General features: G+C 38.6%; 4 protein-coding genes across 8 annotated transcripts; 2 read left to right on the top strand and 2 right to left on the bottom strand.

Annotated features, from left to right (window-relative positions):
- Positions 1 to 2304: 2304 nt before the first annotated feature.
- LOC103701740 (GDSL esterase/lipase At4g10955-like) lies at positions 2305 to 5439 on the top strand. Its single transcript, XM_008783904.4, has 2 exons — positions 2305 to 2687; positions 3274 to 5439. The coding sequence occupies exons 1-2, from the start codon at positions 2476 to 2478 to the stop codon at positions 4244 to 4246; spliced, it is 1185 nt and encodes a 394-aa protein (XP_008782126.3). The 5' UTR covers positions 2305 to 2475; the 3' UTR covers positions 4247 to 5439.
- Positions 5440 to 6314: 875 nt separating this feature from the next.
- LOC103698545 (uncharacterized protein At2g34460, chloroplastic) lies at positions 6315 to 11043 on the bottom strand. Its single transcript, XM_008780603.4, has 5 exons — positions 10883 to 11043; positions 10595 to 10807; positions 10373 to 10489; positions 6743 to 7015; positions 6315 to 6633 (listed from the first exon to the last, which is right to left on the bottom strand). The coding sequence occupies exons 1-5, from the start codon at positions 11015 to 11017 to the stop codon at positions 6469 to 6471; spliced, it is 903 nt and encodes a 300-aa protein (XP_008778825.2). The 5' UTR covers positions 11018 to 11043; the 3' UTR covers positions 6315 to 6468.
- Positions 11044 to 13195: 2152 nt separating this feature from the next.
- LOC103698844 (putative oligosaccharyltransferase complex subunit CG9662) lies at positions 13196 to 20604 on the top strand. The gene is given in 4 exon segments (XM_008781046.3): positions 13196 to 13468; positions 13471 to 13852; positions 16913 to 19912; positions 19985 to 20604. Coding segments are annotated over 2 exon segments (522 nt in total). The 5' UTR covers positions 13196 to 13317; the 3' UTR covers positions 13842 to 13852; positions 16913 to 19912; positions 19985 to 20604.
- A 2687-nt stretch (positions 20605 to 23291) lies between these two features.
- On the bottom strand, positions 23292 to 26281 carry LOC103698758 (transcription factor bHLH144-like). Of its 5 annotated transcripts, none has more exons than XM_039130193.1 (4): positions 26055 to 26281; positions 25815 to 25896; positions 25531 to 25717; positions 23292 to 24672 (listed from the first exon to the last, which is right to left on the bottom strand). In XM_039130193.1, exon 4 carries the CDS (start codon positions 24282 to 24284, stop codon positions 23583 to 23585), a length of 702 nt encoding a protein of 233 aa, XP_038986121.1. In that variant the 5' UTR covers positions 24285 to 24672; positions 25531 to 25717; positions 25815 to 25896; positions 26055 to 26281; the 3' UTR covers positions 23292 to 23582. The 5 variants fall into 5 exon arrangements, with proteins under 5 accessions (XP_038986121.1, XP_026657735.2, XP_017702266.2 ...); XM_026801934.2 differs by having other exon boundaries at positions 23292 to 24401; XM_017846777.3 differs by having other exon boundaries at positions 23292 to 24370.
- Positions 26282 to 26406: the final 125 nt, after the last annotated feature.

Raw genomic sequence — 26406 nt, 5'->3', positions numbered from 1 at the left:
TAATGGCCCAAAGACACAGGCATTGCCACAGCCCAAAATAGGCCCACTAGATCTGTCCACTTTGGATTCGTTTAATTGGTGATCCATTTCCATTACGGATGCATGCAACTTTGTTGTAGCTAGTGCTGGTCATGGGCCTATTTCGTTTGTAAGCAGCTCTAACTATAACCTACTAAAATGCAATATTTCGTTTGTAAGCAGGGATATTACTTAACACCATTGCACGCCAATTTAAATGAATAGATGGCGTATTAAACTTGCAAGAAACTATGGGATAGTGAGTTATGTTTAGCTAAATTTTCAACAAAATTATATGTTTTGATAATTTCTGACCTATGATCATGTTAGTGCAGCATTAAAATCTATTAATTTTTAATTTATATAAGTTTAATATGTAAGGATCATGATCAACAATATGAATTTTCAATTTAAATATTTTATCATGCAAATGAACACACTAACAAATAAAAATCGTCCATTTTTGTTGATATCATGTGTAGATTAGGGACTATAAAAATATTTGTTTTTGATTTCTAGTCATTTTTAATGATATACATCATGAATAGTGAAATGGATATTCAATTTGTGTGTTCTATTACTAATTTTAGAATTAAAAGGAGTAGATACCTTCTTTTCTTGAAAAGAGTATAGACCATCTCCAGTATCAAATCCAAAATACAATATAATAAACAGCAACAATCATAATCGATATAATGGTTAATTAGCAATTTAAGTTGGAGTCTATTCAAGGGAATAGAATGGTTATTAAAATCTTGTTCTTCATTGGCTCATGCTCTTATCACATTTGATATTTATCATAATTCATATACAATTGAAAGTTGTAATCCAAAATGCCCACAATTGAAAGATGTCATCCATGTTTGCAATACATAAGTTGGACCCAACCAAATGTTGTTGTTTCAGATCTATTTGTATGCTCGAATACTTCAACCAATGATGAGGAGAGGGTGCAAATCCAGAATGACAGTGGTAGAGCAGTAGGCTAGCCCCTTGTTGATTAATCATTAAGAAAGCATTAGGTTAGAAAGAAGGAGAAAGAAAAGTGAAAAATAGGAAAAGAATAACGGTGCAATGGGTGATCCTCATTAGTATCATCATCACTAGCAATATAGCACGTTTCAAAATGCTCGCCATTATCCTTAACCAGCTCTTTCTCTCACCATCGGCTATTCAACTCCTCCTTAATTCAGCCCATGCTATTTTTAAGGTTAGCAAATACTTAGCCACCCAAGTGCATCTTTCTCTCTCTTAGTCTTACTCTCTCTCTTGAATGTCAATATTTTCTTTTATTTTTTACTTTTATAACCAACTTAGGATCAAGTGCTTTGAATAGTTTTTTAGATGGATTTAGCTTGTAAGCTACATCCATATATGTTTAGGTGGAAATCTAGGCAGATAATGGGACCTAGGAATCCTTGAATTTTTTGTTTTTATAAATTCTAGAGAAATATGTAGTTGATTTTCTTTTTTACAAGCCCTCAAAACAATTTGACAATTGACTACTTTTTTGGTTATTTTAGGGCTTTTAAAAGCATTGATGAATGAACAAACATTGAATTCATTGCATTCTTGTGACATATGCTTTTAAAAAAAGTTTCTTTTTGGCATATATATCTTTATAAATATTTAAAATTGTATGTATGCCTTTGTTTTTTTATTTAGATATACACATTTATAAATTATTTTTTATTGCATGTCTAACCTCATCGTTATAGTCTACTCGATAATGTTAGTTTAACTAGTATTTTCAGTAAAAAAAAATTAAATATATATCCTTATAAATATATGAAATCATATATATATCCTAGAAAATTTATTATTTGTATATATCTTTATAAATTATTTTTTTACATATCTATTTTTATTGTGTTATGGATATTTTGGTTATTTTAATTTTAAATAGCTCATTCCTTGATAATATTGAATGACATAGTGTTCGTGCAGATGGAAAAAAAAAATAATTTGTTGAGATATACGTGAAAATAATTATAGATGAAAATCCTGTAGCCCTCGAAGGCCAGGTAGGCCCGTCATCATCATTATTGTGAACATTATAATTGTGGACATTAAGATTTAGGGAGAGTTGGCACTTTTCCTTTTTTTTTTTTTCTTGTCCTTCAAAAGACGACCGTTGGGAGCGCGATTTCGAATTCTAACCCCTCCACACGTTTCCGCTACCGGACGCACGAACGCCCCGAACAACAAGGATTAAATTATTCAGCTAAGAAAAAGTCACAAGCCGAGGCCCACTCGGGTAGTAGTGTAGAATCCTAGAAAGAAGAATCCAAGAAGAGAGCATATACCACGCTCCGTCGCATTCCATTCCCCATTAATGCCTTTTTCGACCGTTGTTCTCTTCTAGCGAGCGCTGCGTGCTGCTTAGTTCTCAGGGTCGGTTTGAACTTTCCCGATCAGTCTCTCTCTCTCTCTCTCTCTCTGATCGACGGAAGAAGAATGATGAAGATAAGAGCAGGCGAAGGAGGAGAAGAAGGAGGGGAGGCGGAAGGTGCGGTTGAAATGGATAAGAGCGCGGTGGAAGAGAAGAGTGGAGAAGGAAACAAGGGAGTGGAAGCGGCGGAGGTGGAGGGGCATCCATACGATTTCCACGTGTCGGGTCCTCGCAACCTCGCCTCTCCCAACTGGAGAGATCTAATTCGTTCCAGCTGGTTCGTCTCTCTGCTCACCATTCTTCTTTTACTTGGATTCTATCGAGTGGGTTCTGTGTTTCATTTCTTTTTTTATTTTTTGATGAAGAAGATGTCTATCCACACCCATTTTCTCTTCCTTTCCCCTCACTTCTCCAGCAATAAAAAGAGAAAACTAATCTTGTAAAACAAGAGTTTCCTCTCTTTTGTTGCTTCCAATTGTCAAATAATCACAAGAAGGATTCTGAAATTGGATTTTGCTGGTATGATGGCTGAGCACATAGCGTAAAGACGGATGGAAATGAGACACTGGGTCATATCCGCGCGCTCATGGACATTTGCTTCACATTTTATGTTTATCTCGCTTGCTGACTGTGGCTATCTGGGCTTTTCTTGTTCCCACCAGCTTTTCTGCAGATATTCTTAACATACAAAGTTCTTCAAGAAATAATATGCAATTATATCTTACTACTAGTTTCAGCTTAAGTAATGTCCTTCCAGTGATATTCTCTTTGTTTCTAATTCTAATGTCTTGACTGCTTCAGGTCCTCAAGATTCACTGAAGGATAATGTACTAACTCTAGCTCTTGTATATCTGTTTTACCAGGAGGGATCCAAATTACAAGAGGATGGTGATAGCTTGTTTCGTACAGGCAGTATACTTGCTGGAACTCGACAGACAAGATAAAAGGAGCGAGGAGAACGGTCTTGCTCCGAAGTGGTGGAAGCCCTTCAAATACAAGCTGACACAGACCCTGGTGGATGAGAGGGATGGCTCCATCTACGGCGCAATACTAGAATGGGACCGCTCTGCTGCTCTATCCGATTTCATGCTGCTGAGACCGAGCGGAGCTCCCAAGGCTGTACTCGCCCTCAGGGGGACATTACTGAGGAGCCCGACAATTAGGAGAGATCTAGAGGACGACCTCCGCTTCCTTGCTTTGGAAAGCTTGAAGGGTTCTGTCAGGTTTGGCGGAGCATTGGAAGCGCTGAATTCGGTCGTCGGCAGGTTTGGCAGCAGCAATGTGTGCATAGGCGGGCATTCCTTGGGCGCTGGCTTCGCTCTCCAAATAGGCAAAGCATTGGCAAAGCAAGGGGTGCTTGTCGAATGCCATCTCTTTAACCCACCCTCTGTTTCTCTTGCCATGAGTCTAAGGAGTATTGGGGAGAAAGTTGGTTCTGTCTGGAAGAGAATCAGAGCTGCAATGCCTCCGAGTGGTGAGGAGGCAAAGGATTCTAAAGCTGGACAGAAGAGACTGCGTACAGAGACCAAGAAATGGGTGCCACATTTGTATGTGAACAGTAGCGACTACATTTGCTGTTATTATACTGATTGTGCCGGGGTTGCTGCAGATGTTACTACGGACAAACCGAAGATGAAGGACACCATCGGAGATGCAGCGGCGAAGCTGTTTGTGATGTCGAAGGGCCCTCAGAAGTTTCTTGAAGCTCATGGGTTGGAACAATGGTGGTCAGACGACATGGAACTCCAAGTCGCTGTCCATCAAAGCAAACTTATTGACAGGCAGCTAAGGTCGCTATATGCTGTCCCGCCGCCGCCGACTCCAGCGAAGTCCTGACAAAACCTCTGAAATGTTACTTCTTGTTTGGTCCCTCCTCATCTCAGTTCTTCCTTCACATTCTTTGATTTGCATGACTTCTTGAGCATGAGTCAAGATTGTTGACTTTCTTTGCGTTGCATCTGGTTCAAGAAATAAATATAACGTATTACCATGTGCCAAGTAGTTCATGAGACGAATCATCCATGGTTTTGCGCGATTGGTAAATTCATATCAAAGCATTTCGATTATGGGACAACTCTTTCCTTTAGATTGTGAGACAACTCTTATTTATGTCTCTTTTCAAATGATTGCTCTCATATATTCAAAGATCCATTGCCTTGTGTCGCTAGGCAGCCGGAGCTTATACTGCAACCCACACCGTAGTGTCGATATTACTATTGGTGTCCGTAGCATTGCTCGTCTGAAATATCATGTGTAGCATCGGACCATTGATTCTGATGCATGTTAGTGTAAGTTGCAGGAGGATTCTGATGCTTGTAGAATTCAGGACCATGGAAGCAGCATATTGGATATTTAGGACTACAGGCATATCATAATGTATTACAAACAAACTACAAAATGCAAATCATTACATTAACTGATACCTGGAACCATGAACGAGTATCGGACCATTGGAGCATTTCTCATGACAAAGAATCTAGTTGTGAATCAGGAAACATGAGCCGGGATCTTTTTATTAAAAGCTCCATTAACAAAACCTCTACTGCTCAAAGCTCTACAGACAAAAGCTCTGCTTTTTACATGGCATTGAAATTTTGAGTAACGTGAACCAACATATCCACTACGGGGTTTCTTTCGATTGAAAGTTTACCATAAGCAAAACACCAACATGAACATGAACAAATAATGCAATCCCCCAGGTTATATCAAAATCCCCTGTCTTCTTGATGACCTCAAAACCAAAAAAAAAGTTCATCAGCTATAGGCTGTTCATACTAACCTAGATCTAAAAAAGAAATGAAAAAAATTATAATCTGCAATACCAAAAAAATTACCAGTGCAGCTATGGCCATAAGAAGCTGTAAATAATAGACACTGTATCAGCCATCAGACTATTAGTTACTCACCTTGTTGATACACAAACAAAACCCACCACAACAAAGAAATGCCTCGAGGCTGCACTGAATTTGCTGTAGGACATAGAACCTAGATCAGACATTTCTTTTTCCTGGAAAGATCAGACATTTCGGCAAAACATAAGTACGCGAGCATTAAGGTGGGGCCTGACCATTCATCAAGTCCAGGCAAAACCAATAGCTAGCCAGAGCCCAGGAATGACAAAATATGTTCCACTCCAAAAGCAATTCCCCCTAAGAGACCTTTTCCTTTTTTCCGCTCCACTAAAGACCCAAGGAACTATTCGACAGCCTATCTCCTCGAATCATTTAGTTTAGCTTGCAGCTGCCCCATCAACATAGAGCTGGCAGGTCCGTTTTCCTTACTCCATAGATCTCATCACTCATCACTATTATAAATGAACTGCTGTAGACCTGCCCTAAACAGCTCAATATCTCCCCATGCAAACCTGCTTTCCTAGTAGTTTTTGAGTACCTAGTGAGCCAATGGAGTGCCTCAGGCTGGTTATGGTCTTCAGCATCCTAAGTCTGGCCTTCCTCAATTCTCGAGCTGCTACCACAACAGAAGAGTTGGATAGTCACCCCATTGCCAATGATGGCAAGTGGCAGTACTGGCTGGGCTACAGTGGCAGCACCAGCTATGGTTGCAGCCAAGGCTTCTCTGCTTGCATGGTTGTTTTTATTCTTTCACCAATCTATATGCTGCTTCCTTCATTTTCTGGTGTAAATAATTCTGTACTTAGAACACTGTGCTTCGAATGCAAAGGCTTGAATGTGTAAATTCATGGCCGGTTCAGCATTCTCTAATGCCAAAACGGCATCTCTAAGACTGATGATGTACAGGCTAGCCTTTTTGACTGCATAAAGATTTTAGCAAGCAAGACTGCTATTTTTGAAGCAGATGAAACTCATGTTTATTCGATGGTGCATTACTATATCAACAAGTACGTACCAGGTCATTACCAAATATGCTTTTTGACTCTCCTAGATTAGCATAAATATATAATTCCATTATGTGAAATGGGTGGGTTTAACTTTCCATCCTTTAGTTGAAAAAAGAGGGAAAAAACATGTCAGCAAAAAAATAAAAAGGAAGAGATTAAGAATGTCACAAGACATACCACATCATGCCTCAAGACGAGATTAGTGTTGTTTAATAGCCCTAAACAGATCCTCTAATGAACGTTTTGGAGCTTCAACGCGAGAAACAATCTCCACCACCTTGTAGAAAGAATCTTGGCAGAATAATGCTTCGACGGCAACTTCGGCAACTTGATCTCTAGATATGGAACCTTCGTAAAGAGTATCCTGCAAAGAATGGCAAAAAAAAAAAGAACAGATCAACAAATTAAAAGAAGAAAATGAATGCTTGAGTAATACAAAATAAAATTGAAAGGACAAATATGGACACAGTTACCTCTGGTTCCATGACTATATTTCCAGTTGGGGGATCATTTCTTAACCCTCCGGGCCTTATGATTGTATAATTTATACCAGACTTCCTAATATACTGCTCTGCCTGTAGCTTTGCTATCAAAGTAAGGCCAAACACATTCAAAACTATGTAAGCTGGATTAAAGATTTGGCCCATTGCAGCTCCATTTACTAAAATGGAACTGATAAGAATGAATCTGTTAACCCCGATCTTGCGGCATGCTTCTACAAGGTTCACTGTGCCAAAGTTGTCTACCTGCCATATTAATTATTCCGAATTACTGAAGACTGAATCAAATATATGAAGATAATGCCTGAAGAATAGAACAAAGTAGAATTTGCAAATTTGCCAAAAATTGAAAATGCAAACTTGCGGTACTAAACACACACACAACAAAAAAAAAACTCAGAACCATAAACCAAAAAAACATGCCAGGCATAATCATATCATATCTTTGAGAAAAAAGATATATATTTTATGCACATTTAAGGACCTGATGAAGAGCATACTTGATTGTACTTAATTACGTGAATAAACGAACTCACAAACAACTAGTAGGAAAAAGAAAGAAACAACCAGATAAAAGGTCTCAATCATGGGCCAGCAAAACCACATTGCTGGCAAAGAAAGAAGACATGACAGAAGAAAAACAAAGAGATAAGAAAGTAAGCATGACTTTCATATAAGTGTCATTATTATTATTATTTTTAACACTATCTGACTAAGAGTCTGGCTTAGCACCCTCCTTCTACACAGGCACTATGTGATCCTCTAGCCAACCACATATTGCAATAGCCTTTCAGAACAGTTTTCAATCACTACAACTTGTTTTCATGAAGCTTCTGGGGTTAGCCTAGGAAAAACAGCTATGGGAATATCATCACTAATATAATGATGCTGCAGCCAAACCATAGTCCAAAAAAGCATGTCAGATGGCGTGTCTAAGCTCACGGACCGATCTTGGATTCCAGATCCAGAAATGCATTTGAATGTTTCAAGCACAAATGTAACATAGTCTTGCTAATATAACAACTAGTGACATCATTTTTTAAATTTAGATCTTGTAAAATTCTACACTGATTCTACCCTCATAGAGTATTCAACTTAGGATCTGTTTGAATGATTGGACTGAAAATCCTATAGGATTCGTGGATTGGCTGAGGTCTTTTTTTCTTCCTACAGGATTGGGCGGTCCACTCCACGAATCCACGAATCCTATAGGATTTTCAGCCCAGTCATCCAAACAGGCCCATAGGAGGATTGTCCAAATCCATCCCCCATACACACAAAAGCATAGAATAGAGAGGGCCAACCTAATAAGCTAGCCTGCCTCTCCCACCAAGCATTCTCCTCTCTTGTAAAGTTTCCACATTTACTCTCTTCTAAGGAATAATTTAAATCGCATGAATCCAATCGATCAAAAAAGACTTCTTTACTTGACTAGCCAATGCTTCCAATAACCTTTGGGTATTCCGTCACTAATTTATCTCCATTCTGTAAGCCCTTGACCGTAAGTGGTCATCACCTTTTCCTTTTCTCTCTTCTCCTTTTGTTCCTTCTTCTTATCATCTTCTTCTTACCTTAGTTTAAACATCCACCAATAATACTCACCTAATCAAACAAGTACCCATAGCAGCTGCCTCCCTTACCTTTTTGATTCATCTGAATCAAACTTCATCCAGTTCATCTATTTATTCCTTTAAACTTATCCTATTTTCTTCATTCCTCTTTCTCATGCCCTTCATCTTTCTCACTTATTTGTTTGTCTTTAATGTGTTGCTACCACAAAATTTCCATATAAATAAGGTATGTTGGATATTTTCGCTTAAAAGGATCTTGGAGGTTATATATAATCCGACATGTCACCTTCTCTTGCTTCTTTTGTTTGTTCGCTCACTTTATTTCGTCATCTTTCTCTAAAACCTATTATTATTTCTTTTCCATGGCAAGTAACATCCCTCTTTCTATCAAATATGCCCAGCAAACCTTTCTCTACCAAACTTTCTCTAGCTAATCACATCCCTTGAAGGGGTCCTATTCTTCACTCTATTGTAGTCAAACAATGATAGGCCTCGTTGATGGATCCAGTCCTCTGCCATTAAGGTTTACATCTTCAAGAACAATAAGCTTTCTATCACCAATTATCTTAACAAAACTCAACATACTTTTTGATCAACTTGTTTCCATTCGACATCCCATGGTGATAATGAGAAGGCACGCAGCCTTCTTGTTAAGCTTGAAGCTGCGTACTAAATGTGCAGCAGTTGAATGATATATCGTCCTATTCCTTCATTTTCTACCGCTAAACCTTATGTCTCATAATACAGGCTCAAAAAGGCCCATTTGATTCATTCAAGCAAAAAATAAGACAAAGGAGTTGCAGAGGTCATGAGGCAATTCAGGTCATGGTTTTCAAGAAAACCAACAAGAAGGACAAAGCATTCTCTTGCTATTCTCACCCAAGTTTTTAACACTTCTTACAGACCCCCAAAACTTTAGCAAGGTTCTAGTGGTAGAATCATGTAATAGCCCTCTTGAGATAAGAGGTGCAACAGACATGATACAGCAATAATGGACTCACTAAGAAACAACAGAATAGAAGCTTCACTCACCAATTTGAGAACATGTTAATTTATTCTCTTGACACTGATGGAAGGAGTGCAAACAACAGGGCAACGACTCATGTGATAGGAAATTATGGTAAGTTTACTTTTCTTCATCGATAGAACAGAAAGGCATAGTTATCAATCAAGATGGGCTTCCATCACCCATGGAAACAGCCTCAATTCCTTCTTTAATGGTCCATTACATCTTTCTCAAGCTTTTCATAATAATTCAGTCACTGAATTTGCGGACTTTATGATATGCAACAACAACTACCATGTATACAGTTTGAGTTTAAGTAATCTGCTATTTCTATTATTAATACATGATAATTGAACTATGGTATTGCAAAAAAAAAAAAAAAAAACCAGATATGGTGATCAATGTAAAATTGCGATCAAAAGATTTACCTTTCCCTAAAACTTTTTTAAAATCTAACACCAGATGTTCCCAAATATTCTTAAAAGTTGTAAAATTTGAGTTTTATCTGGTGAAATTATTCTCTAGAGGTCCTAGTTACCAGCGATGAGGAAGCTTGGAATCTCTCATCTCACATCAATATTGAAAGAACAAAATAAAAATTGGCAAGGTCTTCACAATTGAGGTTGATATGCCTCACATATGCCAGTTTTCACTGGACCGAGTTTGTTTTGACTGAAAAAAATGGAAATCACCCAAACAGCCAAATCTGATAAAGCACAAAAATGCTCCACAACTAGGATCGGTTTCAGAGTAGTTATGGGTGAAACTGATCTCTATTGATCCTAATTTGAAACCCGAAACTAAAACCTTGATTGTAAGAGAGGCTTTAATTACCCTTTTGTTGAAGAGGAGTTCTCTATATTTGTTTGACAGGGTCGGCTTGGTACTTCATCCCCCTAAAGAAAAGGTGTGTCCTTTGCACTTCTTTATATTCATCTCTATTAGTATCAATGATTTGCACACCATCTCATGAACATTACTATAAGGGAATCGATGGTGTATAAGCTTACCAAACAGCGAACTGACCTTCCATGGAGCAAAGATATCCCACGAAGGCCGAAACCCCGTAGCGCAAATCACTGCCTCCGCATCACCTATAGCTTCAACCAACCTGTCCGAGCCCGCCGTGACATCTGCCTTCACCTGCCAATCGCACCCACCCAATATTAGAATCAGAAATCTTCTCATAAATGTGAAGCAACCAGAAGTTTCACCACAAACTCCGAAAGTTGGTAGTTTTAGACTCACAATCTGCACATTGGGGTCCTGGGGAAGGCTGCTTCTCGCCTTGTCGACATCAAGAGCACCTGCCCGCACTTCGAACCCCTTCGAAAGCAGCTGCTCGACGATCCTCTTCCCGGTTTTGCCCGTGGACCCTGCGACGAAGATCTTCTTCTTCTTCTCTCCATCAATTCTCGCTTCTTGCTCCATCTTATCCGCAGCTGGGCTCGCTGCCTCCATCTGCTCGAAGAACAGAACAACCAAGGTGAAGAATAACAGATGAAGTGAGTGAGAGAGAGCGATTCAAGGCTACACCTTTGCAGCTAAAATGGATGGAGAGGGGAATTTGGAGCGGATGGGGCGAGCGGTGGAGGATATGAGGGCGCGAAGCGGTGGAAATGGGGTTCGGAGGAAAGCAGTGGCCGTAACGCCGACAGCCATCAAGACCATTTACTTTATCGGAGAAGTCGGCCCGGCTCCATAAGAAGCCTGCAGTTTTTGACGCTTTTATATAGATATCCCAATATTTAATAAATACACTCTTTCTAGGCTTCTACCAGAAAAATAAGAATGGAAAATCAGGGAGTGCACTGGCAATAAACGGGAGTATATTTGTCTATTGGCTAAGCATGATCAATTGAAAAATATTTAGGATAAGCTTGGAAAAAGTTCTGGAAATTAATTTTTTTTTTGGAAAAAACTGAATTTTCTATCTCATGGAAAAACTAATATTATATAGAATAATTTTTTAAAAAAAAATTGACTAGTTCTTGCCTTTTCCTAGGATAAGTTTCGTCTTTCTCTCTCAAAATTTTCTAAAGTACCAAACAAATCTTAGAAAAGCTGAGCAATTTGTTAATGGTATTAGTGCTATTTCATGCAGAGCTAGAATTATTAATCCAGATTTCACTGCAACATATTCCTCATGCACCTTCTTGATTCTTTTGAGATAGTTGAAAATTAAAAAGGGTTCCATTTAATGTTGGCCATCAAGATTTTATGGTTGGATTTTATAATTTTATCATTGCAACATAAATGAGGAGATGCAACAAAAATAGCAATGTTATCTTATCGGTTATTAGGAGAAAATTTGAGTTCATTACAGTTGACTTTTTAAAATTAATATTATAATTTTTATCGGGAAAACTTTCATAATTGATGAGTGAGCTCTCTTTCACCTTTCATTAGTGATAGCATACAAGGAAATACTTGCGATGAATATGAAAGGAATTATAAGCAAACTAAAATGATACTAGCTAATAACGAGTAGATGAGTATATTCTTTTAAGTCTAGAGGAAATACAGATGAGAGGCGAGGAGAATGGTAGAGAGGAAAGAGAGGATATAAACATTAGTTAGAAGGTTCATTTGAGGAAAATGAAACGTGCATCAAGTATGTAATAAGATTGTATTACATACTTGAAAATAATATTTTATTTTATTTAAATTTTGTACAAGTATTTTTTTCTATGAGCGAAATAATTGATTTGCTATGATCTAACCTTGCAATGCAGCACCAAGTATGAGAAATATAGGCGTGAGTATCTAACATTTCTCAAACCTTTATAATTATATCAATCACAGTCATCCATACTTCCAGTACGGTGAAACGTGCATAACCTTGTTTTAGTGGCCTTCGAATTTTCTATAAACATATTTGTTATAATTCTTCGTAAGATAGAGATACAAGAATAACACACAAGAAAATTAGTTGCTTGTTCCATGTTAGATAGCCGAGCCATGTGTAAATGGGCTCTGAAGTGGAGGACACTATGTCAGACGTGGTCGATAGAATAGCAATTACCTCGAGCTACTAATTATGGAAAAAATAATAGGTTAGTGCATACTATGCCAACTATGCCTTATTAAGCAAATCATAACTAGAACATTATTTTTTTAATTCATATTTTTCATCACTAAGGATGTAGTTAGGAAAATACGATCTCTCCCATATTTTATATATGAAATGTCGTCGATTCAATTTTGATTGCGTTAGCCCTTTTTTTAGTCCCCATTTCAAAAATCGTAATTAAAGAGTATAGGCTTGGGCAGCTTATATTTCAGCCTTGATAAGATTGGACATGGTATGTTGCTTGCCTCCTTTATCTTTAAAAATATATTTATTAATTATAAAATTTATAGATAGTATTTTAAATAACATACTATACTAATTATAATTGCTGTTATTTATCTCCAAAACATCTTTGAAATTTAATATTACAAGAATCACTAAATAACAGTTTTTATAACAGAAAATAATGGATAATAAGCTATTATCTTTTCCTTCACTTTTTAATAGATAAAATAATATTATTTATTAGACAGTACAATAATTTTCTAAAAGTTTTTAAAGAAAATTTGAATTTTGAATATATTATTATTATTTAAAAGAAAGTATGACTAAATAATAATCTTTTTTTATTAATCATTATTGTATCAAAAAAATAATAATCATTATTTTATGTTATAATGGTATAATACGAAATAACAGAAAATAATAATCGTTATTTTTTTTACGTTATTTATCCCAATAAAACAAAAAAGCTGGCCGAAACCATCAAGCAGCCGCTATAACGGTTATAACACCGTTACATAAAACCATATAACTGTTAGGACACAATTGCTAAGCCGGAGCCCGTCCGGGAAAGTTCGCAGACCCTGAAAACCCAGCTGCGGAGAAAAAAAGTCAAGAACAGAAACAAGAGAAAGCAGGAGCCCATCGCGGAGGACGAGGCGGAGTCGTCCGAGAGATGCGACCGATATCCGATCACACCAGCGTCGGCGCCGCCGCATCGGCGGCGTCCCCGCCGTCGGAATTCGACTCGATCGATCCGATCCTTCACCTCCTCCGCTTCCTACCCTTCGGCTTCCTCCGCCCGCCCCGTCTCCGCCTGAAGCTGCCCTCCCCTCCCCGATGACCATCTTCTCCCTAGTCCTCCTCACCTACTTCGCCGTTGTCTCCGGCCTCGTCTACGACGTCATCGTGGAGCCCCCTGGTATCGGCAGCACCCAGGACCGCTCCACCGGCGCCGTCCGCCCCGTCGTCTTCCTCTCTGGCCGCGTCAACGGCCAGTACATCATCGAGGGCCTCTCCTCCGGCTTCATGTTCGTACTTGGCGGCGTCGGCGTCATCCTCATGGACCTCGCCCTCGACCGTAACTGCGCCCGCAGCGTCCGCATCTCCTTCGCCTCCTTCGGGATCTCTGCCATCGTCGTTGCCTACATGATGAGCATGCTCTTCATCCGCATAAAGATTCCCGCCTACCTCTGGTGACCCCCTTCTTGGTATGTCTCAAAGCTAGCTTCTTGGATGTTTTCGACCCTTTTCTGGATATAGGGTTAGTAACTTTGAGGGTTCTTGGAACTTTTTCCCCTTTCCCTTCTCTGCGAGGAAATGTGAAAAAAAAAATTAGATTTGCTGTTAAAGAAGTGATTTTTAGTTAATGGATCATTATACAAGGACTGTGTTTCGTTGTTTGAATCAAAATGTATGCTCGTTAGTTGGTTTGATTTGATCGCGTTGGAATGTGTTATAATTTGAACTTTTGGTAGAGAGCGGTTTGCAATGGTTGGGCCTGGGTTTGCAATGATCATTATACAAGCACTCCGGGACCGAAAACCACCTTCTTTGCATTCTCCGATGCCGACTGGGCTGGCTGTCCCGATAGCAGACGCTTTAGTTATTCCAGCAGAGACTAGCCAATATTTCTATTCTCACCCAAGCGCTTTTCCTTCTTCTTGAATCTCTCGGGGGTCCTCCCCTTTAGAAAAGAAAGTTTATTTTGGTTCATGGCCTCATTTGAATCTGGGTATGACGAATTGAAATTTATTGATGCCAATATCTTGCTATCTGCCGAGCCCATAATGTGAGGCAACAATGATATGATTATGAGAATTAATTGTCGACTTGCTGATTATGTTAATCGTTTTAAGAGCAACAACACAAGCAACACTTTGAGAAAAATCGACCATCATCTTTGTGGTAGATATACTTCATGGACCTATGGCTTCATGGTTTACACTTTCTGGGAGTAATTAACAATTTTTGATGTCATTGTTATTAGACCAGAGCATTTGAAATTTTGTAGTCCGACTGAACTGGAAGCAAGTTTCCTATCATTCTTGGCACGAATAAAATGCTTAAATGTAAAATATGAACAGGCAAAAGGACATAGTGAGACATTTAGGAGACTGTGGCTTCTATGTATTATGAAAGTATCTAGTTCTAAACAAGATTCCATGGCAAATTTTTCAAACATAATAGCAGTTTTGTGCAGAAAAAGAGTAATATTTTGACCTTTGTTGTCAACATGTGGCTCAAGTTTGAGCACAATCTGTGAAGAAGCCAACTATAGCACTTCAGCTCCTCTCAACCAACATTTTACCCATGGAAATCTATTATAGGATCATTTTCTCCATGAACACATGCACGAATCAACAACAAGTTTAACAATTCTAACCAGTAATTTCATGCAAGTTGATGTCTTCGTGCATGCTCTCCTCTTCCCTATGGCCCAATCTTATGGAACGATCCCTAGTGCCCAAGTTCATGGTTGGTATTGCAGGCAAAGGAGCTACCAATTCAACTCTTATTCTTATTGCCAAATCAAATCTCGGTGCTTGTTGCAGATGTGGAAGAACCTAGGGAAGTTGATGGGAGGTTGCCATCAATTTTCTATAGAAAAGGAAGCCTAAGTGTAACAACCCAAGATCTCACCCAAAATGGCTAGCCGGAAGGTATTATTTGGGTTCCTTAGTCCTGTATAAGTATCTAAGATCTCCTCGGCGAATAACCAATGTGGGACTAAATACACGCTTGCACGGGTCCTCACATACTCTCCCCATTTAAGCCCTGACATCCTCGTCAAGCTAAGAATTTATATCCATTCAAATCTAATCACATACACCACGATAGACCCGTGGTTAACCTCCATTAACCCGTGCTGTAGTGTTCCCTAGTCCACATAAGCTATAGGCCAAGTTTGCTTTGATACCATTTATAACAACCCAGGATCTCACCCAAAATAGCTAGTCGTAAGGTATTATTTGGGTTCTTTAGTCCTCTATAAATACCTAAGATCTCCTTGGTGAATAACCGATGTGGGACTAAACATATGCCCGCATGGATCCTCACACCAAGTGTTACAAGAAATGTATCAATTCAACTCTTATCATTTATTTTTTATTTTTGTGAAAACTAATGCAATTGCAGTGAGGGCTGATGTGGAGCTATTCACAAATAACTCATGATTCTATTGAATTATACGCAATAAAATTAAGAACCACTTCCATGATATAATTAAAAATATGCAAGCGAATCACAACAAATAAAGCATTTGGTTGCTGAAATGTTGTTCTATGTTGTTGCGTATTATGTCATTATAATCATAGTAACTAAGTTGGCATTTGTGATAACAGTAAAATTTACTCTTAGTTTACTTCTGTCCTGGTAAATGTTGTTTCTCTACAAACTTCACAGGACCAAACTGCTGCAAAACAATGGTGCATCAACCATATGTGATAACAGTTTCCCTGATAGTGTATGTAAATTTATGGGCTTTCGGAGTTTCCAACCATTCTAGCTTGAGGCTATGATTGCTTCTAAAAGTTGATCAGACCTTATCTACATCTTTTAAGCATGCATTTTTTTGGAACAATTCAACCTGCTTCAGATGACAGTCAAAACCCATATATTTTTCATGTTATGTCTTAGAGGGGGGGAAAGATGTAAAGTGAAAAAAATAAGAAAAGGAATCATCTATGCTATGTAATAACTTGAAAAGAAAAAGGGGAAATTAAAAGAGACTACATATACTTCAAACATATTTGGCATGATGCATATTTTGGTCACGTAATTTACATGTTTAGTATTTTAATTTTTGATTATGTGTGATAGATAAAGGAACTCGTGAATACATGTATGTATGTATTAACATGATTTTAGAAACTGAATTTGATGACATGTTGGTTTTCATGAAAAATCTCTAATGTAAGGGGGATTGTCAGGTCCTTCACAGTTTCTGTCCACTCTTTTATTTGCATCTGAAGTTCAAACAATTAGTCGAGAAAACACGCAGCATTTTTACTATAATTTTTTGAAAAAGGCCTACTGTTTTACAAACAGTTGTTTATATGGTGGTTAAGGTCCGTCACTAACAAAGTGGTCGCCAGTATTTGATGATTATGTGGTACCCAGCTGAATTACTAGCAATACATAAGTTTCTTGTGAACCATTGACTGGTGAACCAATATGTTTGATAGAATATATACTTAAAAATACAAGTTTATAGTAGTTGTAAAATAATTATATTTCTGAAATTGAGTATTTTTTTTCTTTTTTTGCAGAGTACTATCTTCTGGCTGCAGCTTCTGCTTTATGAAGAGTCAAATGTAGATGAAGCATGGCATGGAATTTGATTGGCTGCCAATGTAGTAATCTCCAAATTATGAAAAACTTTGCCCATAGGAAAATGAGAATTATGTATCGGTAGCACATGCTTTCTTTGAGTTGTTAACAAGTCGATATTTGTGGATTTATCTTTTTTTCCCTTGCATCCATTAATATCGTCCATTATTCAGTATGAATTCTATAATGAATTCTTTGCATTGATTTTACCTAGCCATATTCATGTAATCATCTTATCCATTAATTTGTTAGAAATTGATATACAAATAATTTAAGTGGAGTAATTTATGCATTGGATTAAGGGCATGATAGAAGCCAGCGGAAACATATACTCTAATCCCCTACTGGAGGACTTTGTAGAACACTCTCTATTACTTTTGAATATGCAGTGATTGGACATATTTGGAATCCAATTTTTGTCAGTATTTAACCAGTACAAAAGCAGCAGAATTTTAAATCATTGGGAAGTTGTTATTCGAATATCTTGTCAAGGTTTTTATTTAGAACAGTTGCCCAAGTAGCATTTGAAAGAAAAACAGTAAAGAAGAACTTTTAGACATAGGAATTAAGGTGATGGATGAGTGCTTGATTAATTTTATAGTCAACTGAAATGCTAATATTACATGCTTTATGCATTTACCATCCTATCCAGCAACCCTATCCATGTCTGACTAATGATGCATTACACATTGTCTTTGGATAGAGAATTAGGATATTGGAAGATAATTTGCTGATTGGAGACCTTTGAATGGAAGATCAATACCTTGTAATATGATAGATGTGTTAAGTAATATCAAAACTATAGCAGAATAAATGACTTAAGATGGCTTTTTGAACATTTTTCTTCTTAAAGGAGAGTATTGCAGATGAGATTGAATTTATACCCACTCCCTTGAAAGGCTGTCAAAGATAAGTTATGATCATGTGCACGTGAAGGTAAGATTGCTACAAATACTGCATATCATCAATTAATGCAGAATAACAAGGATTGCTATGTTGCTGCCTGGACAGGAAGTTTGGCAGGGACTGCATCCTGAAATCCAATATGTCCTGTGAAGGTGTTTCCATGAGAAGTCACTACATTGAAATTTTTAGCAATGCAAATTTGTTCTTCATAGCTGAATACCCAAGATACAATCTATAGAACATATCATTTGTGAAGTGTTCTGATAATCTTCATTTTGAAGTGGTTACTTGATCACCTTTATATGGTTAAGAGGAAACCTCTAAAATCCTAGTTTCTTAAATGTTTTCAGGTTGGTGGTCTTTGCCTACTTCTGTGCCAATGGAAAAATTGATATGCTCTATCTACATTCACTAATGGCAACTTGCTAAATCAGTTATATCTGGGAGTCGTATTTGAGAAGGTCGCAAAAATCTATTTCTGGCATATAGTTAGGGAATTCTGTTTAGATTACTGAATAAAAGACTTCATGCTTTTATCTGATAGGCATCACATGAGGAAGGTTGCATTAAATTATAGCCTGATGATCTTTTAGCTTGGAAGACAATATAGCAGGAACTAGAGGATTAGCGGGAACATCTAGAAGACATATTTGTCTGCTTTCTGCAAGGCTACCAAAGATGTATTGAATACCAAAATCCAAGCCTTACTGAAAGGTTTGATAATAGCGAAAGTGGGGGAAATACAAGGCTCCAAATATATAATAAAGTTATGAAAGCCGAGTGAAAACAAATATCATTTTTATACGACTGGTGATGTATTCTATTTGCGAAACTATTGATTCAAAAGCCAATGCTTCAATATCCTCTGGTTTACTTACAATAGATATGATGCTGTTAATACATGGATCTTCATAAACTGTATTAACAATGAAGAATCGTTAAGAAAGACAGAGCACCATGATGGCACCGTCCCAAAGTAGTCCATTTCACCATGATGGTTATCTACACATGCATCTTTTTCCCACTGTTTCTTTATGATAGTTGCTTCTATTGCTCTTACTTTGACAAGTAGATAAATAACCTAAGAAGTGATGGAGTGATTTTAATGAAGCTTTTTTTATCTCACAGTACTCCTCTATTCATTACAGTAGATTTGGCAGAATTTTTTCATTCGCTGAAAGATATACATTGTCTTAACCAAACCAGCAGTGTAAATTGCATGTTAATGTGAATGCATTGTTGTTTCTATTTTTAGTATGTCATGAAGAAACATTGTTATTAAGGCTGTGCATTGGACTACAGAAAGAATATAAGCAGAAGACTGCCTTAGTAAGATAATGTACTTTTAAGTCATATAATGAACTATATTTGACTTCCATCAGATAAATTCAGGAGTTGCATCTATAGTGTAATAAAAAGAAATGAAATAATAGTGCTTTGTTCATTTTAAAATGGAAGCCCAAATGCCATTAGGTGCAAGTTGAAGCAACTTGTGTGGAACATAATATTTTCATATAGTGTGTGATGAAAAAGCATTTGTAGATTATACCAGGATGGTTTAGACTAGCTTGCAGCTGTAGTTTTGGTGGAATTTATTGTTTGTATTCTTAACTATCAAAATTGAACCAAATACTAGTATTCACATTTTATTAGCCAACTAAGCTAAGCAGACAGAGATAGGCACTTATAGGAACTGTAGCATGATGCTTGTCGATTACGATGTCTGGTGATGGTAGTAGTGTGTGTGTGTGTGTGTGTGTGTGTGTGTGTGTGTGTGTGTGTGTGTAAGCTAACTGTTGTTCTCTAACATTCAATTTGCATTGCATTGCAAGGATATTTCAACACCAGATCACATCTTACAGCTCACATCCATTGATGGTACCATATTACCCAACACGATTGGGAAAGGTACTTGTGACTTTTCCCTTATCCGGCATTTGGAGTGTGGTATTGTCTGGACATTTCAACACCAGATCAGACCTAACAGCTCATGTCCATTGATAGTGCCATGTTACCGAACACGATTGGGAAAGGTACTTATGATTTTTTCGATTTCCAGCATTTGGAGCATACTATTGTTTCTGATAAGAATTTACACTCTTAAGTGCACAAGTACAGGATTCCTTTCCTCCAACCAGAGACCATTTGCTTGCACCATTGCTCCATTCAGGGGATTATTGATTATGCTGTGGCAATCAGATGCTGCAGTGACATGATGTTGCTTGAGGAACTCCATACAGTCATCCAAGGCCACCAATTTCGCCTTCAAATCAGAGTTGTAGTTCAGATGAAAAAGTCATCCAGTGATTAGTCTATGCAGCTCATCCCAGAGAAATTACGGCATTCCTAGCTGCTGATGCATGGTATTTTGTTCGTCAGATGCTGAAGATGTTCTGGATTAGCCTCGGGCATGAGTTCTTTATTAATTATGCAAATATTTATTTTGCTGACCTTAGTTGGAAGTCATGATGGCAGACTTCATGAGGATGCTCATCAGATGAAGGGCACAACAATATACCGATTTGATTCAGCTTACACTAATATGCTCACTGAAGGGAACATGGTATACTGCTTAGTACTCCTAGAGATTTGTAAATTCCTCTGTTGAATGAAGCAAATTCCTCTGTATATGCTTAATCAAGATATTACAAATTTGTATAATTTGTTTGTACTAGAGATTTCTAAATGTTGTATAAACGAGTTGGAGACCCTCTGAACAAATCCACTTTGCTGCTCGCAATCCTGAATCCTTGTGCTAGAAAATCAGATGTAATAGCAAGAAAGCATGAGCTCAGGTATCTGGAATTCTTTAGTCTCTTGAAGAATTTACAGCCATGTAAATTTTACAAACCTTTTAGTGCAATAAGGTAACCATTTCACAATCAGGCAAATGAAGTGGAATCAAGAATACAGAATGGGCTCGGCCATCTTCCGTTGCTTTTAAGTTTTCCTCAGGACTCAGGACTCGACTCCCACTCTAGTAATTATGAGACTTGCGATCAAATGGTTTGCCATTTGAGCTTAGGTTTTTTGTGTCCATTTTATTGGTTCTTGATGTCTAAAGGCAAGCTATATGTTGGTACCATATTTTCTGCTGTGAGGGAATGAAGAGAGGAGTGGAGCCAAGAAGTATCCTCGTCTGAATTTTAAAGTCGGTAAAATACTTACATTGGCACTTGGCAGGAAGCAACTCAATAGGTCTAAAACATGGCTCCATGGCTCGCAGCAAGAAGTGGAGCCTCGGCCACACCATTCCGCACTTGCATAAAGCCATCTTCCCACCATCTGCCTCGTCATTATTGCAGGCACATTGCACCTCCACCTTTTTCTTTTCCAACTGGGATGTTGCATGCACAGTAACTCCATTGTGATGGGCTAGCCACTTCGAATAAACTTCAAGAGAAAATGGCATGAGACCTAATCCCAAGCTTCCAAAATCCAAGATTAGGAGCACGTTTTGGCTAATGACTGACTATATAAATTATATACAACCTTAGTGTCAATTTTGATGAGGTCAGATAACTAAACCTGCATAAGCATTGAATAATAAGGGGTATGTATTCTATGAATTACAGTATTAAAAAGATAGTGGGGATTAATATAAGCATTGAATAATAAGGGGTATGTAAGGGGTATGTAAGCTTAATATCTGCATAAGGATTGACTCAGTCATGGAGTGAGAAACTTTTGGATACAAAGGAAACAAGCATTTCATGTGCCTCAGCATGTGCTCCAAGCCGTTTATTTTTTTTCCCGACACCCTTCGACGTCACCTTCAAGTAAAAGATGACATTCTATTGTTGCAACCAGTGGGAGATACAAGCAGTGTAAAAAACCTGTGATTTAAGCTTCACTCATGCAAAATAAAGATTTCTTTTTTCTTTTTTCTTTTTGGTCGACCAAAATAAAGAATCTTTGGCTTAACATTTTTTCAACTTTCATGTTCACCGAAATTTGCTTCTGTAGCACAGGAGATTATTAATTTGATCAAGGCTATAGATGGTTAGGACCTAATTAATAAATAAACACATGGTTTGATTTCATGAAGTTTTTGCACCAACACAATAAGAATGGGTTTGATATGGGAAACCAAGTTTGTTAAGGGGGTTCAGTAAAGTTGAGACAGTTGCCTATTAGTTCTTTATATAGGATTCCAATTCCAGGTTGATAGAGGTCCGGTTACATGTAAAAGTAAATCTGTTTCTAAAAGTTTTTTGATGGCAGCATACGTTTAATAGTTATCAAGGGTCTTATGCACTGAGTCCACATGACCATTGTGACCTTGATTAGATGCTAGAAGGAATAGAAGCACAGTTGGACTACTAGTGAATTGAGCTCGGCTTGCCCAACACAGAATTCTGACTTAAATTTGCAGCCTTTTTACCATCACTTGGCCAGTTACCAAAATTTCCTGCTGGAATCATCTTCCAAGCAAAATTCTTAATAAATTACAAAAAAAAATCAAAAACCACTAATGAAGGAAACCTGCAAATCTTGTGCCATTGCAGATTCCAATCTGGAACCAATCTCCATCTCAAAAAGAAGCAACATGACAGCTTGTAGAAATCTCAAACAATTAAACCCAGTAAGTGAAATATCTATACTGGCTAGAGAACATGGAAGAAGGCCTTTTCCTAGGACCAATCCTCTTGCAGCTTCTTGCATAGCCAGAGGTATGATGCTCACCAGCTAAATAAGAAGAGGAAATTAAAAAAAAAAAAAAGCTTCAGTCTATTGAATCCAAGTAAGGAGAGGGCCATGGCCACCTCAGGACATGGCAGGCTTGTGTTGAACATTGGACTACCACCCAAAAAAAAAATACCAAAAAAAATTTGATAAACCCCATGACATGTTAATCCAAAGGCCTGGCCTAAAGGAAACCACGGATATCATTGCTCTCGGCTCAAATGTCTCGTGTGCTAACTTTTCCTAGCTTCTTTTCCAGACTTCGAGCATCAAAGAAAGAAAAAGGCAAAGCGTGGGTGCTACGGGGTCCGCTATCATCATTGGTGTCTCCACGAAGGCTTATTTGTCAAAGAAGCAGAAGAAGGCTGGTCTTTTCTACCACATATTTCCTAAAAAATCACAGCACCTTAAATCAACAGCAGCATCACAAAACAATACGCGCCCACAAATTAAAAAAAATAACACAAGGCACTCAACTAAGCTCTAATCCCAAACGATTAGGGTCAGCTACATGCCCACAAACTCAACATCACCTAAATATAAAAAGCTACTGAACATAGAGCTTAGATTCCAAAAGGCAGACGCATGCAACTAGAGTTGGGAATTTTGTAGTAGATTGGTCGCTAAAAAGATGAGGTGCTAAAGGTAAGAGGCAGCGGTTTTCCCGACATAATAGGAGGATGACACAGAATAATAACGTCACCATCCACCATACTACGAAAGAAGGGGGGCAAGAGAAGGAAAAGGCATAGCCATTGAAGTACAAAACCAAACACAAAGCATCCAAACGGCCTGGGCAATAAATACCAAGACCCAGCACAAACGAAAAGGTGCGCAGACCCCACCCTCTTCCATGTATCTCCCTCCCATGCTCTCTCATCATGGAGCATAAAGCCACAGCGCATGTGTGGCATAAAAGAACAGACAAAACCAGCATACAGCATCATGAGAGCTTATGCTTTTAGAGGATTTAGTTTCCATATCCTGATTAGCGAGATTACCGCAATCCGTGCCATTTCAGCTGTCAAAATTCTGTGCTCCAAGCTTCTTCACATCCACCTTGAGGGATTTCAAGTACTTAACAGCTTCATCAAGAACAGCAGGTGTATCCATTTGGTCTCCACCGCCGGGTATGATTCCCCGAAGTGTTCCAACCATCCTCTTCATTTTCTCCCTTTTAGTCTTGCTGCTGCTGGCATTAGTAGCATTGAGCTTGCTGCATTTCGTCCCCTCTGAAAACGAACACGAAGAAGTACTGCCTCCCCAATTGCCTGGAGTCCGCCCGGTGCTGACCACATCATCATCATCATCTTCTTCTGAACTCAGCAATGCATCGATAGCTTCTGCGTCATCCTCGTAACAAGAGGGATATTCTCCCCTGTTGCCGTTATCTCTGTCCATACTTTTGCCAGCTTCATGGGCATGAGCTCCGTCGATATCAAAGCTTGAAGAGCCAAAATTGTGGGCTAAGGAAGGGTGGAACATGACCCGGCTTTTGCTGTACGTCTGATCAAAGATGACAAAGTTCTCAGGACAGGTTTCAGAGGGTTGGAACTCGACACCATTAAGCGGACCGGGAAACTCATGATGCTTCATGCCTGTCAGTGCTTCGCCATCAGCATAGCAAGCACCTGCAGGGGACTCAAGAGCATAACCGCCCGCTTCATATCCAAGAGATCGGGAGGCCTTCTTAGAAAACAATCTCGAGTCTCTCTGCATAGGCCCCTACCGAATCTTCTCCGACAACTACAATGCTGTTGATGAGAATGAACTCCCCTGTATTTAACCTTGGCCGGATTTAACTGCTGTCGATAAGAATGATCTGATGATAATTAGCTGGAAATGGTGAAATTCTTTAATCAAACATCTCAGTCAGAGTAGCCATCTGATTCTAACAAGGAGGAAGGAAGAGTATATCTCGCATGAGGCCAATCTCTTCTCGATTTCATTTCATCGGAGATTTCTTTGTGATGGATCAAGTAATAAAGCAAAAGAAAAAGAAAAAAGAAAAAGAAAAGCTGGTGCCCACGTGCTGCAGATCAACTTATGTTCAACCTAGGAGTTCAATCTACGTGACAGGCTTAAGCAGCTGGCGGAAGTATTCAGCCTACCATTTGGCATAGAAAGTTGTAAGTGGTACTGCAGCTTTCAGGCTTAGAGAACAATAATGAAGGAGAACTCAAACAGAAAGAAGAACAAAAATCGCATAATTAGCAACACATAAATTTCAACATGGTTATGGATTCAATAAAATAAATTGTCTGCAACTAAAGATTTAGATGCAAAGGATCTCTCGATCTAAAATATATTAATTTAGCAGTGAACTACAGCAGCAAAACATGGGAATACTGACGATGCATTCCTGTCAACTTTCCTCAGGCAGAACAGGAAAATTGTGTTTTAGAGCTAGAAACATCACCGACAAAAAAGCAGGCAACATAAATTGCATCAATCCATGCAACACCAAAGCTAAAGATGCATGAACGGGACTCTTCAATCTATGAAACACATGGCTCGTTAGAATTCTTCCTTTCTATATGAATGCTATTATGTTGTGGGTGGAGCCCGAAAGCAAACCTGATGGAAAAAGGAATCCAACGTATGTCCACTAGTTGTTAAAGATGAGGAAGATAAGTAAAGAAGACTTGGATATGGAGGTAGTGGGGATGTCCGTGGTCGGCCCCTTGGAGATAGGTACCAAAGGCCAAGAAAAATCCACGAATACAGTTCAATTGCTTCCCGATACCATGCATTAATTGAGATTAATATCACGAAGGTCAGTTTAATCTAAGCATATGTAGTTATACTTCAGAGAGGTGAAAAACCTCACGATAGAATAACAAGGTTTAATTCTCTTTTCCTACAATCGTGTCGTATAAAAGCATAAGTACTCCACAAGCATGCTTCAGCGAAGAGGAAATAATATGTTCCACGCAACTGATGGTAAACTTGGCAAAGTTTTCACCTGGCAAACCTGCATCAAACGATAATATGCGATGAATCGAGCGCTCATTATGATGTCTCCAGCCTTCTTCACTGTCCGAATTATCTCCAGGTTGACGGCAACGTACATTCTAACTTCCTGAAACCGATATGTTCAAAATTCGGAAAACAGGGAGGGAACCCCCGATGATCAAAATCCACCTACTCACCTGCACACAGAATTAAACGTTTCCATACTTCGCCACAAAAGCCATAATTAAAATCAGATAACCAATTAAAAGAAAGAGATAGAGCAGGGGTTCATACAGAATGACACGGAAGAAGACAACCAAGCGTATGCATCTCACCCACAGCGCACCGTCCGATTTCAACTGTCATCCAGCATAAGCTTTTTAATGGGATCAAACAGCAAAAGATGCGTAGTTCCACGCCACCAAGAACAAGAAACAAAAAGCTTGCTCAGCTAGATTAAAAACAGAATCTTAATCCAAGAAGAGTGTGCTGCTCAGAATGAACTCCCAGCAAAATCACAACACGGAAGCAGACCTGAGAGAGGGAGAGCTTGGAAAAGAGAATCCAAGACACCAGCTGGGATCCACCTCACCTCCGGACGAATAGAAGGCGAGATACCGAAGAGAAAACAGAGGGAAAATACGGACGAGGGGAGGGCTTCTCTAGTTTTATTTCGGCCGAGGAGACAAAAGCGGTGTATGGAAGCGACGAAAGCCTAGGCTGGTTTGGCCCAAACTGGAATCCCAGGCCCAAATCTTTAACACTACTCTTGTTCCGCCTTCTATTTATCTTTTTTCTCACAAAGACTTTATTTAATTCGGATGACCACCGTCGGATAGCGGCGATGGGAAGCGGGACGCCGTCGGATCGAAGGTGGAGGACAGCC

Source organism: Phoenix dactylifera, chromosome 9 (assembly GCF_009389715.1).
Source record: "Phoenix dactylifera cultivar Barhee BC4 chromosome 9, palm_55x_up_171113_PBpolish2nd_filt_p, whole genome shotgun sequence".
Taxonomy (NCBI): Eukaryota; Viridiplantae; Streptophyta; class Magnoliopsida; order Arecales; family Arecaceae; genus Phoenix; species Phoenix dactylifera.
This window is presented reverse-complemented; position numbering and strand designations above follow the sequence as displayed.

What these genes read in the sequence shown, in the direction of transcription:
- LOC103698545 (XM_008780603.4), bottom strand. Translation starts at nt 11,017, where the DNA reads ATGGTCTTGATGGCTGTCGGCGTTACGGCCACTGCTTTCCTCCGAACC. An exon ending in AGGACCCCAATGTGCAGATT is followed by an intron (nt 10,490 to 10,594) that starts GTGAGTCTAAAA and finishes TGCGATTGGCAG; the next exon opens with GTGAAGGCAGATGTCACGGC. An exon ending in ATATAGTCATGGAACCAGAG is followed by an intron (nt 6,634 to 6,742) that starts GTAACTGTGTCC and finishes CATTCTTTGCAG; the next exon opens with GATACTCTTTACGAAGGTTC.
- LOC103701740 (XM_008783904.4), top strand. Translation starts at nt 2,476, where the DNA reads ATGATGAAGATAAGAGCAGGCGAAGGAGGAGAAGAAGGAGGGGAGGCG. An exon ending in GATCTAATTCGTTCCAGCTG is followed by an intron (nt 2,688 to 3,273) that starts GTTCGTCTCTCT and finishes CTGTTTTACCAG; the next exon opens with GAGGGATCCAAATTACAAGA.
- LOC103698758 (XM_039130193.1), bottom strand. Translation starts at nt 24,284, where the DNA reads ATGCAGAGAGACTCGAGATTGTTTTCTAAGAAGGCCTCCCGATCTCTT.